Here is a 14,548-nt window from a genome sequence, read left to right on the forward strand (position 1 = left end):
ACAGAGCTCCTGGTATTTCCACCAATCTGCTGTTGTCACTACTCTTTGTCTTCTCCATCAGCAACTCTGTCCTTCCCATTACACTCAGGACAGAAAACTTCTGGTTTTCTCCTATTTCTCACACCGTTTCTGATCGCCAAGCTAATCATCACTTCCACTTTCATATTTTAGCTAGAATATGAAAATTCCTCACTATCTCCATTGCTATCACTCTCATTCAAGCCATCCTTATCCTGTCAACATTACTGTAATAACCTTCAAACTCGTCTTTATGCTTTGTTCTTGTTCCTTTTATTTTTTAGAAGATTTTATTTATTTATTTGAGAAAGAGAGCGATTAAGCAAGCAGGGGAGGGGCAGATGGAGGACAGAATCTCAAGTAAACTCCACACTGAGTAAGGAGCCTGATGCAGGTCTTGATCTCACAACCCTGAGATCATGACCTGAGCCCAAATCAAGAGTCAGACTCTGAGTGGCTCAGTTCGTTAAACTTCTGACTCTTGATTTGGGCTCAGGTGATGATCTCAGGGTTGTGAGAGCAAGCCCTGCCTTGGGTGCCACACTCAACGGGAAGTCTGCTTGAGATTCTCTCTCTCCCTCTCCCTCTGCCCCTCCCCACCCCATATGCTCTTGCTCTAAAATCAATCTTAAAAAAAAAACTCAGATGCTTAACTAACTGAGCCATCCAGGCACCCCTGCTCTTGTTGCTTTTAGTGTATTTTCTTTTTTTTAATAAGATTTTTTATTTTATTTATTTGAGACAGAGAGAGAGAGAGCACAAGAGGGGGTAGGGTGAGAGGGAGAAGCAGACTCCCTTCCGAGCAGGCAGCCTGATGCGGGACTCAATCCCAGGACTCCAGGATCATGACCTGAGCTGAAGACAGTCGCTTAACCAACTGAGCCACCCAGGTGCCTGCTTTTGGTGTATTTTCAACTCAGCATCCAAAATGATCCAATTATAATTTAGAGCATGCTTCTCTTCTGCACAAAACCCTTCAATGACTCCATAATTCAGAGTAAAAGACAAACTTCTTTAAATCACCTACAGAGCCTCTCATAGTCTCCCCTGCTCCCTACCTAACTTTTCTGACCTCATCCTCTATTACTATTTTTTATCTTGTTCATTCTCAGGCACCTCCTTGCCATGCTCCCATCTCTGAGCCTTTGTCCTTGCTTTTCCACAAAATATCCTCATGGTTTCCTCCCTCACTTCCTTTATTTACTCAAATATCACTTTTGCACCTGGACATCCATCTAATACCATGATCCACTCCCCATACATACATACACATCTCCAATCCAACGCTGGTGCTCTTTTTTCTCTCTTAGCACTTACCACTAACATACTACATAGATTCCTCATTCATTCATCTCCCCCACTAGCACGTAAGCTCTGTAAGGGTATTTTTTGTTTATTCAAAATTGAATTTTTAGTGTTTGCAAAAGGTGCTCTGCAAATATTTATTGAATGAATGAATGCCTTTTTGTATTACTTGTATCTTCTTCCATCAGATACTCTTATTCTAGTACCTGCTTAGCATACGTTAGTCAGAAATGTTTGTTGAATGAATAGGTACCCTTTTCATCTTTTTTAATATGTATTTTTTAAATAAACAATTTTTTTAACAGATTTAGTTCCAAAGCAAAATTGAGTGGAAAGAGCAGAATGCTCCTGCATATTCTACCTCCCTCCCCTACCCGCAAACACACAGACTATCCAGCCATCAACATCCTGCACCAGTGTGGCATATTTGTTAATAATCAATTAACCAACACTGACACATTATCATGTGAAGTCCATAGTTCGCATCTGATTTCACTCTTTTTGTTGTACATTTGTGGGTTTTGACAAAGTATAATGTATTCACCACTGTAGCATTATATAGAATAGTTTTGCTTCCCTAAAAATCCTGTGCTCCATCTCCCTGCAAACCTGACAAACCCTGATCTTTTTTTTTTTTACTGCCTTCATATTTTTGCCTTCTCCAGAATGTCATATAGTTGGAATTATATATTATGTAGCTTTTTCAGATTAGCTTTCACTTAGAAATAATCATTTAGGTTTCCTCCATGCCTTTTCATGACCTGATGGCTTTTTTTTTTTTTTTTAGTGAAGACTATTCCATTGTATGGATGGACAAGTTTTTTTGCATATTCACCTACTGAAGAACATCTTGGTTGCCTGCAAGTTTTGGCAATTAGGCATAAATGTGCTATAAACATTCATGTCAGATTTTTGTGTAGATATAAGCTTTCAACTTACTTGGGTAAATACCAAGGCATGTGCTTTCTGGATCATATGATATGGTAAGATTATTTTCAGCTTTTAATGCCCAACTCTCCCCAAAGTGGATGTACCAATCTGCACTCACACCAACAATGAGAATTCCTGTTTCACCACAACCTCACCAACATGTATCATCAGAGATTTAGATTTTAGCCATTCTAATAGGTATGTAGTGGTATCTCCTTATTGTTTCAAATTTGCAATTCCCTAATGACCTATAATACTGAGCACCTTTGCATGTGTTTATTTGTCATCTACATGGTGAGGTGTCTGCTCAGATCTTTTGCCCATTTTCTAATTGGGTTGCTCCTTTTTTAATTGTTGAATTTTTAGTGTATTTTGGATAACAGTCCTTTATCAGATGTCTTTTGCAAATATTTTCTCCCAGCTTGTGGCTTCTTATTCTCTTGAAGTATACATTTGACCCTGGAATACAGGGGTTAGAGGTACCCACCCCACCCAGTTGAAAATTGACATATAACTTCTGACTCCCCAAAAAACTTTATTAATAGCCTACTGTTGACTGGAAGCCTTACACTAACAGCCAATTTAACACATATTTTATATGTTATATATATTATATACTGTATTCTAACAATAAACTACTCTCATGTTCAAAATATGAGGAAAATACATTTACAATACTCTATTGTATTTACCGAAAATACCCACCTATAAGTGGTCCCCTGCAGTTCAAACCCCTGGTGTTCAGTGGTCAACTGTATATTCTTTCTACAATATGTAATCACGCTATGTATAATATGGCATTTCCCATTTTGCTTGAGACTTCCCAATCACCATTCTAAAGGAATGCAAGATAAATATATTTCTTCCTCCACAGCTCCACAGAGCGGATTTTATTATGCCCACTTCACAGGTGAAGGGAGATACGAGAATGGTAATTTGCCTAAAGCTGTAGGGCTGATAACGCGCCCCGCGGAGCTCAGAGTGGGAGTTGGGGGGAGTGGTGGCATCTACCCAGTGCTTAGCCCTAGGCCAAGCTGCTTCTCCCCAGCGGCGGCGATTTCTATGATTAGGTAACATATCCTCTTTTGGCCTCCCAGCTGACTTTAAAACAAAGTAAAGCCATGATCCTCTGGGTGACATCCCTGGAATTTAAAATCTGGGTGCAAGGCCCGGTCGGCCGCGGGGCAGGCGCTCTCCTCCTACCCGATTCCGGAGCCCGCGGAGGCGGAGCGAGGAGTCCACGCCCTCTCGCCGGCCCCAGAGCCCTCAGTCGACACCCAGAGGTCGCGGACACCGGACCGGGGCTCACGGAGCGCGGCGGTCCTGGCGGGCCCACATCTCGAGGTGCGCCAGCCCGCTGTCCCGCTGCAAGGAGGGAGCCCGGGCCGCGCGGCCTGACGCGCACTGACCAGCGGGGCCCACAGAGCCGAGCGCGGTGAGCGCGCAGCGGGGCGGCCACTCTGCGGCTCGGCCTCTCCGAGCCCGACGAGCTCTGTCCCCGGCGACCCCCGTGTCAGGCTCGGGCGTCCGCCCCCTGCCTGTCCCGCCGAGGCTGTCGCGGCGTCGGAGTAATTCCGGACTCTCCCACCGCTGCCTCTTTCCTTCCTTACCCAGGCCTCGGGAAGTTTGCCGCGGAAACGAAAGTAAATAACTCTGGGTGCGTCTGCGCGGAGGCAGTGGCTGCCACATCCAGGTTTGCCTGGGACCGGCCTCCAGGCAGGGGTGGGGTTTCCTGATTAGGCGGGCGCGTGGTGGGCGGGGACGGCGTCCACCGGAACTCTTAACAGTGACTGGGCCTTTCGGCTGGTGGGCGGGGCTCGCGGCCGTTGGGGAAGTTGAGCTGTGGGAAAGCGGTCGGTATTCCCGGAAGTAGGGCGGCCTGCTGGGCCTATGGAATTTCCCTGAGTCGGCTGTAGAACTGTCAAAAGCCCAGCTGCTCTCCTTTCTCCCCAGATGTTGCTCACCTGGTGTTAACTCCGTCCAAGGACGCAGACCTGCCCTCGGGCCAGGAGGACGGTGTAGCGTCGGGTTGCTACTATCGTTGTTGTTTCGTAGCGATGATGGGTTTTTATTGCTCTCATTAAGATACGGTGGCGCATGCTCTCGTCGTAATAGGATTACGTACTGGTCCTGGGCTAGGACTGCTTACCAAGTCTTTGAAAGGGCTTTTACTCTTGCCCTTGGGCCCGGGCGCGCCGGTTGCAGAGATAAAGCATTTTGCAAAGCATTTCCGCATAATCTTAGGTGTGAGCTGGCAAATGGAAAAGAAGGGTCCACTTCCACAGCGACAGAAGGGATGAATGTCAGAACCCTAGGTGACCTCTTACGTAGTCAGTGGCGTTTGTTTTTACGAAGTGCTGCAGAATCTCGTCAGGGTTTGAAGAGGTTAAGCTACATACTCCTTTCCTAAGCATTTGACAAAACCCCACCGATGGGGGGGGTGGCGGTTATTTCTTTGTCTCTTGCTGATCATTCGGCTCTTCCTTGCCCTGAGCTCTTGTTTATCTTGGACAAAGCCCGAGGCTGTTACATTCAACCAACTTTTCAGAAGTCCTTCGGTCTTTAGACCACTATTAATTCTTTCCGTGATTTACACCCGAGGAAATCAGGGCACAAGTAACCTTTGGAACATAGAGTGACTTAGTAGTTGTCTGCATTTTGTAAACACCAGGTAGGTGCCAGAGGAAGGAGGAAATTGTAGTCAATTAAGAATGTGGAGAACAGCTCTTCTAAACACAAAAAGTGACGACTAAGTTTGTTTAAAATTTAGGGTGTATCGGGCGACTGAGTGGCTCAGTCAGTTGAGTCTCCTCTGCCTTTGGCTCTGGTCATGATCCCAGAGTCCTGAGACCCAGTCCTGCATAGGGTCCTTGCTCAGCAGAGAGTCTGCGTCTCCTTCTCCCTCTGCCCCTCCCCCCTGCTCATGTGCGCTCTCTCAAATAGATGAATAAAATCTTTAAATAAAATTTAGGGTGTATCATTACAATTATTGTTAATAAAACAGTAATAATGATTCACTTTAATTTTCATTTTCTTCTTCACTATATTGAGCTGCAGAGATATGTTGTACTTTTTGGGGGGGGTAGGAGCAGAGGGAGAGAGAGAGAATCTTAAGCAGGCTCCACACCTACTGGAGCCCCATGTGGGGCTCATTCTCGTAACCCTGAGATCATGACCTGAGCCAAAGTCAAGAGTCAGGCCCCCATCCAACTTAGTCACCCAGGCTCCCCAATATGTTGCACTTTTAAGAATGTGCATATTAATGAGAATTAAAAATTCCTAAAATATCAACTTCCAAAATGGCTAACTACTGTTTGGTGCTTATTAATCCATAATATGTTAATACCACAAATATGATCTGGAATTTAAAAATATATATATAGGTTCCCATGCTTTGGTTGGTTGTTATACTCTGGCAAAAATGATTGACTGCATTAACCTGTAAAATACTGATTTTGAACTACATATTTTGTTGTTTTAAAAATTTAGTCTGTGCATTGCCCATGTTTCTGACTGTAGCATATTCATTTAATATAGGTGAACAAAGCTATTAAGACTGAGTCTTCGAATAGGATTTTAACAAAGATTATAGTTTGCTATCTAGAGAAGTTGCATGTGTTAGCGAATTGATAGTGGAAGCTTGAATGAAACAAAAGTTCAGTGCCAGGATCTGCCGCTTTAGGTGAATCATTTAACTCCAGATTTCAGCTTCTTTATTTCTAAATTGGAATGATAAGAATAAAACTTACTTCATGGGGTCATAATGTATATGATAATACCTGGTTAACTCCTCCAGTCCTATCCTTTGCTCTTCATTTGGTTCTTCCTTACTCAGAGCTCTTGTTTATCTGGGGCAAAGCATTAAGCCGTTACAATCAAAGAACCTTTGAGAAGTCCACATTGGATACTTGAGTAAAATCAGAGTTCTGTTAGCAGGGGAAAGGAAGGCAATGATAGGTAGGCAAGTGACATTTCCTGATTCTTGATGTATGATCATCTTTGAAAAGCTGAAAAAAAATAGTCTTCCAGCACTGAAAGGTAAGTATGAATATTTTAAAGTCTTTTTAAAATAAAAAAAGTGTAACATAATGAATGTGAAATGCACATTTCATAATTGTACAGCTCTATGAAGTATCACAAAATGAACATTACCCAGGTTAAGAAATAGAACATTGCTATCATTCCTGAAAGCTCTTGTGCCTCTCTCCTCTTACTCACTATCTCCTGTCTTCTATCTTATAGTAACCACTATCTGTTAATATCAGAAATTAATTCTGCCTTTGTTCTTGGTATTATTATTTATTTGTATTTCCCCCAGTTTTATTGAGGTATAATTGACAAACAAAATTGAATATAGATGTGAGTATTTTGATATATAGACTCATCCTGCCTTAGAATAAATTTTAGAAATTTGTGAAATTTCTTGAAATTGTCAGTTAATTTCCGTGGACAAAATTTGCTTTCCTGAGTCCCTGAATTAACATCCACTTATGAAAAAAACATTAAGAAATCCCATTAAAATGGACACAATTACATTATTAGTTGAAATTAGTTATCATAGGGACACCTGGGTGGCTCAGTCGGTTGAGCGAGTGCCTTCGGCTCAGGTCATGATCCTGGGGTCCTGGGATTGAGTCCTGCATCAGGCTCCTTGCTCAGCAGGGAGCCTGCTTCTCCCTCTGTCTGCCACTCCCCCTGCTTGTACTGTCACTCTCTCTCTCTCTCTCTCTAGCAAATAAACAAATAAAAATCTTAAAAAAAAAGAAATTAGTTATCGTAAGATGATGTAAAAGGGCAGTGTGCTTTCATTTATTACTCTGTAACATGGCTTTATAATGTAGTTTTCTGCCTGCCTACATTCAGTGTTTTTGTGACTGTTGGATATCTAAACCACTCACAAGACCTTCCTAAGATATTCGGTACTTATAAAGTTGAATTGTTCATGGAAAAGAAAAAGGAAAAAAGCAGTAAAAACAAAAGAAATCACTGGGAACCATGCAAGAGGTGCATAAGATTAAGGTCAGACTAAACCAGCAAACTCCAAGACTGAGAAGAGAACTGATTTGATCAGGAGCCAACTTCACAAAGTACAGTGGAATCATCAGAAGGCCTCCTTCCCCTGAGGTCCATTATGCTGGCAGGAGGCCCTGCAAATCCTAGCTGGTCCTGGCAAATTCCAGGAGACAAGATCTTGGCTGAAGGAGAGAGAGCAAGTAGAACTCCTCAAAAAAGTTGAAATCTTATACTCAAATGGCATATTTCACAGTTAATAATTCCTTCCTGTTTCTTTACTCTGTCTGTGAGCCTTTTTTTAAAAGGTCATATACAGGACACCTGTATATGTGGTGTGGTCATATACAGGACACCTGAAGCAGCTGCCTTCAGCTCAGGTCATGATCCCAGGGTCCTGGGATCAAGTCCTGCATCGGGCTCCTTGCTCAGCGGGGAGCCTGCTTCTCCCTCTGCCTGCAGCTTTCCCTGCTTGTGCTCTCGCTCACTCTCTCTAGTCTAGTCTAGCCTTTGCGCTCTCTCTCTCTCTCTCTCTCTCTCTAGCAAATAAATAAATAAAATCTTTAAAAAAATAAAAGGTCATATACAACAGTATTTTCAAAAACTGCTAGATGTATTTCAGAATATAGATGGGCCATAACTTATTCTCTCTTCTGTGTATGTAAATTGTTTTATATGCTTTTGCTGTTCTGTGTAATGTTGCCAGGACCATCATTGTCAATAATCTATCAGCATCTCTGATTTGATTAAAGAAATACTGAGTGAAGTAATTATTGCCTTTAAGAAATGTTCTATTATAAATGTAATTTATGCTTATTGTAGGAAATTTGGAAAATGTAAAACTGTACAGAAGAAAGTAAAAATCACCCTACTATCCAAATATAATCCTTGCTAACATTTTGGTATCTTCATTTTTTTTTCCTGTATGTATATCTATATGTATATGTAGCCATCTCCCTGTAAATATGTTTGTTATTTTTACCTATAACTTTGAATGGTTATATGATATTCCATCTTATGAATGTCCTGTAATTCATTTAACTGTATCCTTTATTTTTGGACAATTAAATATTTCTTTTTAAAAGATAATTATCCATTTAATGATCAACTAGGACATATGGAATCTTCATGGTTTCCTATATATAATGTCTTCTGCAAATAGTGACAGCTTTGCTTTTCTCTTTCCAATTTGGATACCTTTTATTTCTTTTTCTTGCTTTATTGCTGTGGCTAGCACTTCCAACATTATGTTGAATACAAGTGGCAAGAATGGGCATCCTTGTCCTGTTCCTGATCAGTGCTTAGGACAAAACCTGCCATATGTCTGGTTTTGTCCTAGGCACTACAGACAGTGTACAAGATAGTTTCCTGCCTCCTGTGTAATTAATTAGAAATAATTCTCAAATTACAGCTATCTTAACTGTTTCAAGGGAGAAGTAAAGGGTTCTATGAAAATGTCTAATGGGAAGACTTAGGATGACTTCCTTGAGGAAATGACATTTCGTTGAGACCAGAAGGATGAGCAGGATGAGCCCAGAGAAGAAGGTGCCCTCAGAGGGTTGTAGGGGAGAGTAGAACAAATTACTCTATTTCCCTGCACCCTGCCATTCTCACAAGGATGAATCAGTAGAGAACTGCTGAGCAGAGGATCCCAGCAGCACACTGGCATTCTCAAAGCCCATTAAAATGGGAGAAATGTGGATAAATGTGAGCAGCTGGCCCAACCATAGCCAGAACCATTAAGCAAGCAACAAATCTGTTTTCCTTTTGGAAATGAGGAAATTGAGCCTTATGAAGTTACACGAGTCATGGGGCTAATAAATTACAGAACTAGAGTTCATACTCACAAAAGAAAGGCCTGTACTCTTTCCACAGTAATATGGCTCTGCTACCTCTCCTTCAATGCCTGCCTCAGAACCATCACCACCCTCTGCTTCTCATCTTCATGCCCTTTCTTTGGGTAGCCTCCCCCACCCCCTGTCTACCCCATACATAGATGTGCTTCTTTCCAGAGGGTGAGACCTCTTGTTTGGCAATGTCTCATGTTACAGAAAGATGGTTCATAGCGTTGTCTACTGTGCTGATAAGTGAATTTTGTTGGAGTGACATGGTCTACCCACAGCCTTTGTACAAGGTGCAGGTGGTAACCTGAGCCAGAGTTCCACAGGCCACTGTGCAAGACCACCATCAGGCCAGGCATTTTCAGAAATCCCTCGGGTGCTTTTCTTTTTAAACTTCCTGCCTCACTATATTTTATTATGAAAAATTTCAAAGTGAAAAGTTCAGAAGATTTTATACCCACAGCTAACATCATACTCAATAGTGAAAAGCCAAAAGCTTTTTCTCTAAGATCAGGAAAAGGACAAGGATGCCCACTCTGTTTTTTTTTTAAAGATTTTTATTTATTTATTTGACAGAGAGAGACTCAGTGAGAGCGGGGACACAAGAGGGGGAGTGGGAGAAGGAGAGGGAGAAGCAGGTTTCCCACGGAGCAGGGAGATCGATGTGGGGCTTGATCAACTGAGCCACCCAGGCGCCCCAAGGATGCCCACTCTTGCCACTTTTATTCAACATAATATTGGAAGTCGGGGTGCCTGGGTGGCTCAGTCGGTTAAGTGTCTGCCTTCCACTCAGGTCATGATCCCAGAGTCCTGGGGTCAAGTCCCGCATCAGGCTCCCTGCTCAGCGGGGAGCCTGCTTCTCCTTCTCTCTCTGCCTGCTGCTTCCCCTATTTGTACTCTCTCTCTCTGTCAAATAAATAAATAAAATCTTTAAAAAATGTTTTAAAAAACCCATAATATTGGAAGTCAGAGCCACAACAATTAGGCAAGAAAAAGAAAAAGCATCCAAATTGGAAAGAAAAAAGCAAAGCTGTCACTACTTGCAGAAGACATGATAATATATATAGGAAACCATGAAGACTACATCAAAAAACTATTAGAATACATGATTTCAGTAATGTTATAGGATACAAAATCAAAATACAAAAATCCAGTTTCTATACACTAATAATGAGCTACCAAAGAGAAATTAAGAAAATAGTTCTGTTTACAACTGCATCAAAAGAAAAAAAAAAGTGCCTAGGAATAAATTTAACTGAGGAGGTGAAAAATCTGTGTACTGAAAACTCCAGGATATTAAAGAAAGAAATTGAAGAAGACACAAATAAGTTGAGAGATATTCCATGCTTGTGAATTGGAAGAATTAATATTGTTAACATGTCCATACTACCCCAAGCAATATACAGATTTATTATTTTTTTTAAAGATTTTATTTATTCATTTGAGAGGAAGAGAGACAGAGCACAAGCAGGTGAAGAAGTAGAGGGAGAGGGAGAAGCAGACTCCCCGCTGAGCGGGGAGTTTGTCATGGGGCTCAATCCCAGGGCCTAGAGATCATGACCTGAGTCAAATGCAGACACTTAACCGACTGAGCCACCCAGGTACCCTGCAATATACAGATTTAAAGCAATCTCTAGTAACATTCCAATGGCATTTTTCACAGAAATAGGACAGTCCTAAAATATATATGAAACCACAAAAGACCCTGAATCAGCAAAGCAATCTTGAGAAAGAAGAACAAAGCTGGAGGCATCACACTCCCTGATTTCAGACTTTATTACAATGCTACAGTAATTAATAGAGTGTGGTATTGGCATAAAAATAGACACGTAGATCAGTGGAACAGAATAGAGAGCCCAGAAATAAATTCACACGTGTGGTCAATTAATTTACAACAAATAAGCCAAGAATATATAATGGGAAAATGACAATCTCTTCAAGAAATCGTGTTGGGAAAATTGGACAGCCACATACAAAAGAATGAAGCTGGACCACTATCTTAAACCATACAAAAAAATTAACTCAAAATGGATTAAAGACTTGAATGTAACATGCCCACTCTTTTAATAACCATAAAACTTCTAGAGGAAACCCTGGGCAGTAAGCTCTTTGATATAGGTCTTGGCAATGATATTTTGAATCTGACACCAAAAATAAAAGAAACAAAATGTAAAATAAGTGGGACTACATCAAACAAAAAAGCTTCTTCACAGCAAAGGACATCATCAACAAAATGAAAAGGCAACCTACTGAATGGGAGAAAATATTTGCAAATCATGTATCTGTTAAGAGCTTAATATCCAAAAAATATAAAGAACTCATACAACTTCATAGCAAAAAAAAAGATTCAACTAAAAAATGAGCAGAAGATCCGAATAGACATTTTTCCAAAGAAGACATCCAGATGGCCAACAGACACATAAAAAGACGCTCAGCATCAGTCATCGTCAGGGAAATGCAAATCAAAACCACTATGAGGTATAACATCACACCTCTTGGAACTGCTGTTATCATACAGTCAAGATAACAAGTGTTGGCAAGGATGTGGAGAAAAGGGAACTTTTGTACACTGCTGGTGAGAATGTGAATTGTTTTAGCCACTATGGAAACAGTATGAAGCTTCCTCAAAAAATTGAGTATTTACTCAAAACAAAAACACTAACTCAAAAAAAATATGCACTCCTATGTTAATAGCAGCATCAATTACAATAGCCAAGATATGGAGATAGCTTAAAAGTCCATCAGTAGATGAATGGATAAAGAAGATGTGATTTATATATATGTTATTCAGCCATAAAAAAGAAGGAAATCTTGCCATCTGTGACAACATGGATGGACCTTGAGGGCATTATGTTAAGTGAAATGTCAGAAAGACAAATACTGTATGATCTCACTTATATGTGGAATCCTAAAAAAACAAAAGCTCAAAAAGCTCATAGATCCAGAGAACAGATTGGGGATTGCCAGAGGCAGGGGCTGGGAGAAATGGGTGAAGAGGGTCAAAAGGTTTTAAAAAATTTAAAAAATACTACATTGCCTATAAAAGGCAATGTAATATTCTGGGTTGGATCCTAGAATAGAAAAAGGGAATTCATAAAAAAATGAGTAATATCAGAATCAAGTAGGTTGTTTAGTTAATAGTAATGTACAATGTTGGTTTCTTAGTTTTGACATATGTACTATTAGAAACTGGGTGAGGAATATATGGGAAAAATTAATAAATAAAAATAGAAATGTAGAAACAAATTTTAAAAAATTTTACAGTGAACTTTTATGCGTCCACCATCAATATTATTTTATTTGGCCTGCTTTATCACAGAGTATCTGTTTAACACACTCTTTATCCACCAGTCTGTCTGCAAAGTAAATTGCAGATATCAGTATGCTTCCTCCTAAATATTTTCAGCATGCGCACCACTAACTAGAGTTCAGTATGTTTACAAATTTTTCTTTTGATGCAAGATTTGCCTACAGTACATTTGCTAAGTATTGACAAATGCTTATGCCTTTGTAACCCCCCCACCAGGATGATAGAGTATTACCATCACACCAGAAAGTTTCCTCATGCTCCAAACCATGCAGTCCTCACCCTGTCCCTGGGCAACCTGTCCCTGGAAAGGTGCTCCTTTTCCAACATAGATTACTTTGTTGGAGAACTTAACATAGATGGAGTTATATAGTATGTATTCTTTTGTACTAGGCTCCTTTTATTTAGCATCTTTTGTGACTCATCCACATTGTTGTGCGTATTGGTAGTTCATTGCTGAGTAGTAATCCATTGTATGAATATACAGTCTTTTTTTTTTTTAATCCATTCTCCTATTGATGCATCACTGTTTCCAGTTTGGGGCTATCATGAATAAAGCTGCAGCGAACATCATAGAAGTCTTTGGGGACATATATTTTCATTTTTTTGGGGATTAGAATTGCTTAGCCATAGTTTAGGTGTATGTTTAGTTTTATAAGAGACCGCCAGACCTTTTCTCAAAGTGGTTGTACCACTTTATATTCCCATTCACAATGTATGAGAATTCCAGTTGTTTCTTATCTTCCCCAGTATTTGGTGGTATCAGCCTTTTTAATTCTGGATATTCTGGTAGGTGTGTAATGGTGTCTCATTATGGTCCCCCATGGGTTTTTACTCTTCAGTTCAGTTTGGGGAAAATGAATGGAAGAAGGGAAGAAGGAGAAGCAAACATTTATGTTTTGAGATTTTATACACTGTAGACTTCATAGCACTTACGTACAGATTCTTCAAATCCTCATCCTTTTTATACCTTTCTATTCTTTTTAGATAATGCGTTTTTGTTTTTATATTCTTCAAATTCAGTCTTTTTGTTCATAATTATTTATTTTCTAAGAGTATTCAATAGTTTAATTACCTGAAATTCTTTGGTTTTGTCTTGTTTTACAGGGCACAGCTCTGACGGGGAAAAAGGTGGTGCATTTTTGGACATTCTGAGGATTCACAAGGAAACTAGCCATGTCCTTGGACGACATTAAAATGAAATCTAGTGACTTTTTGGAGAAGGAGCATTTGGACAGTGGGGGCTTTGGAAAGGTGTCTTTGTGTTTACACAGATCCCATGGACTTGTAATACTGAAAAAGGTGTACACAGGGCCCAAGCGCACCGAGTGAGTTGGGAGCAGAGGTGGGTGGGCCAAATTACGGGCTGGCCATGGGAAAAATTACTGGGGAGGGCCAGGGCAGGGCAGTGGATAAGCATGGCCTAGGTGTTAGAAGGAGACAGACTGTGGGGTGTCAGTGGGCACACTTGCTGTCCCATAACCCTTTGAGCTGGTTATTATTATCCCTGTACGGCTGGTTAGCAAAAAGCTCACAGCTAATAGACAATGGAAGAGAAGCAAAGGGAAGGAATTAGAGAAAGGGAAGGAGATGAAGAGTGATGGGGGAGGCAGTGAGAAGCCATGGGAGGGGTCAGTGAGATACACTTGCCTACTTGCTGCACGGTTTTGGTGGGGAGCAGCTGGGTGGCTCAGTTGGTTAAGCGACTGCCTTCGGCTCAGGTCATGGTCCTGGAGTCCCGGGATCGAGTCCCGCATCGGGTTCCCTGCTCAGCAGGGAGTCTGCTTCTCCCTCTGACCCTCCCCTCTCTCATGTGCTCTCTCTCTCTCTCTCATTCTGTCAAATAACTAAATCTTTAAAAAAGAAAAACGTTCTTAATTAGAGGTTCCAGAAGCCCTCTCTTTAAAGCAGTTGGTGGACTTGTTTTACGTCCCTCTCTTCTTGCCAGAGTGGTTACCAAGAGAGGCTGAATTTTCTGTTATGCCATCTAACACAGCCCTTTGTCCGGCTGCCTCTCCTTGCGGCTCTTCATGTACTTTGCATTCATTCGTTCGTCGCTCTGAGGTTTCTTGAGCTCTCGCTGCCCATCACTGGGAAGGAACGAGAAAGTCCTCTGCCTGCGGACGCCTGTTGTCTG

General features: G+C 41.1%; 1 protein-coding gene and 1 long non-coding RNA gene across 8 annotated transcripts in view; one reads left to right on the plus strand and one right to left on the minus strand.

The window, feature by feature from the left end:
* LOC112838393 (uncharacterized) overlaps positions 1-3,978 on the minus strand; it is a 49,502-nt gene extending 45,524 nt beyond the window's left edge. For both annotated transcript variants that reach the window (XR_003211972.2, XR_012373789.1), the window contains exon 1: positions 3,864-3,978. This is a non-coding gene — a long non-coding RNA (uncharacterized lncRNA). The remainder of the gene's footprint in view (positions 1-3,863) is intronic.
* The window catches only part of RIPK1 (receptor interacting serine/threonine kinase 1), a 40,437-nt gene continuing 29,385 nt past the window's right edge, over positions 3,497-14,548 (plus strand). For 2 of the 6 annotated variants that reach the window (XM_025891040.2, XM_025891041.2), the window contains exons 1-2: positions 3,822-3,946; positions 13,519-13,739. In XM_025891040.2, the coding sequence (XP_025746825.1) occupies positions 13,588-13,739 (152 nt within the window). In that variant the 5' untranslated portion in view covers positions 3,822-3,946; positions 13,519-13,587. Of the gene's footprint in view, positions 3,947-13,518; positions 13,740-14,548 lie in introns of all 6 variants that reach the window. The other 4 variants (XM_025891039.2, XM_025891037.2, XM_073877512.1 and 1 more) reach the window with 4 other exon arrangements.

Source organism: Callorhinus ursinus, unplaced genomic scaffold, assembly GCF_003265705.2.
Source record: "Callorhinus ursinus isolate GAN/ISIS: 27379988/994484 unplaced genomic scaffold, GSC_fseal_2.0 scaffold26, whole genome shotgun sequence".
Lineage (NCBI taxonomy): Eukaryota > Metazoa > Chordata > Mammalia > Carnivora > Otariidae > Callorhinus > Callorhinus ursinus.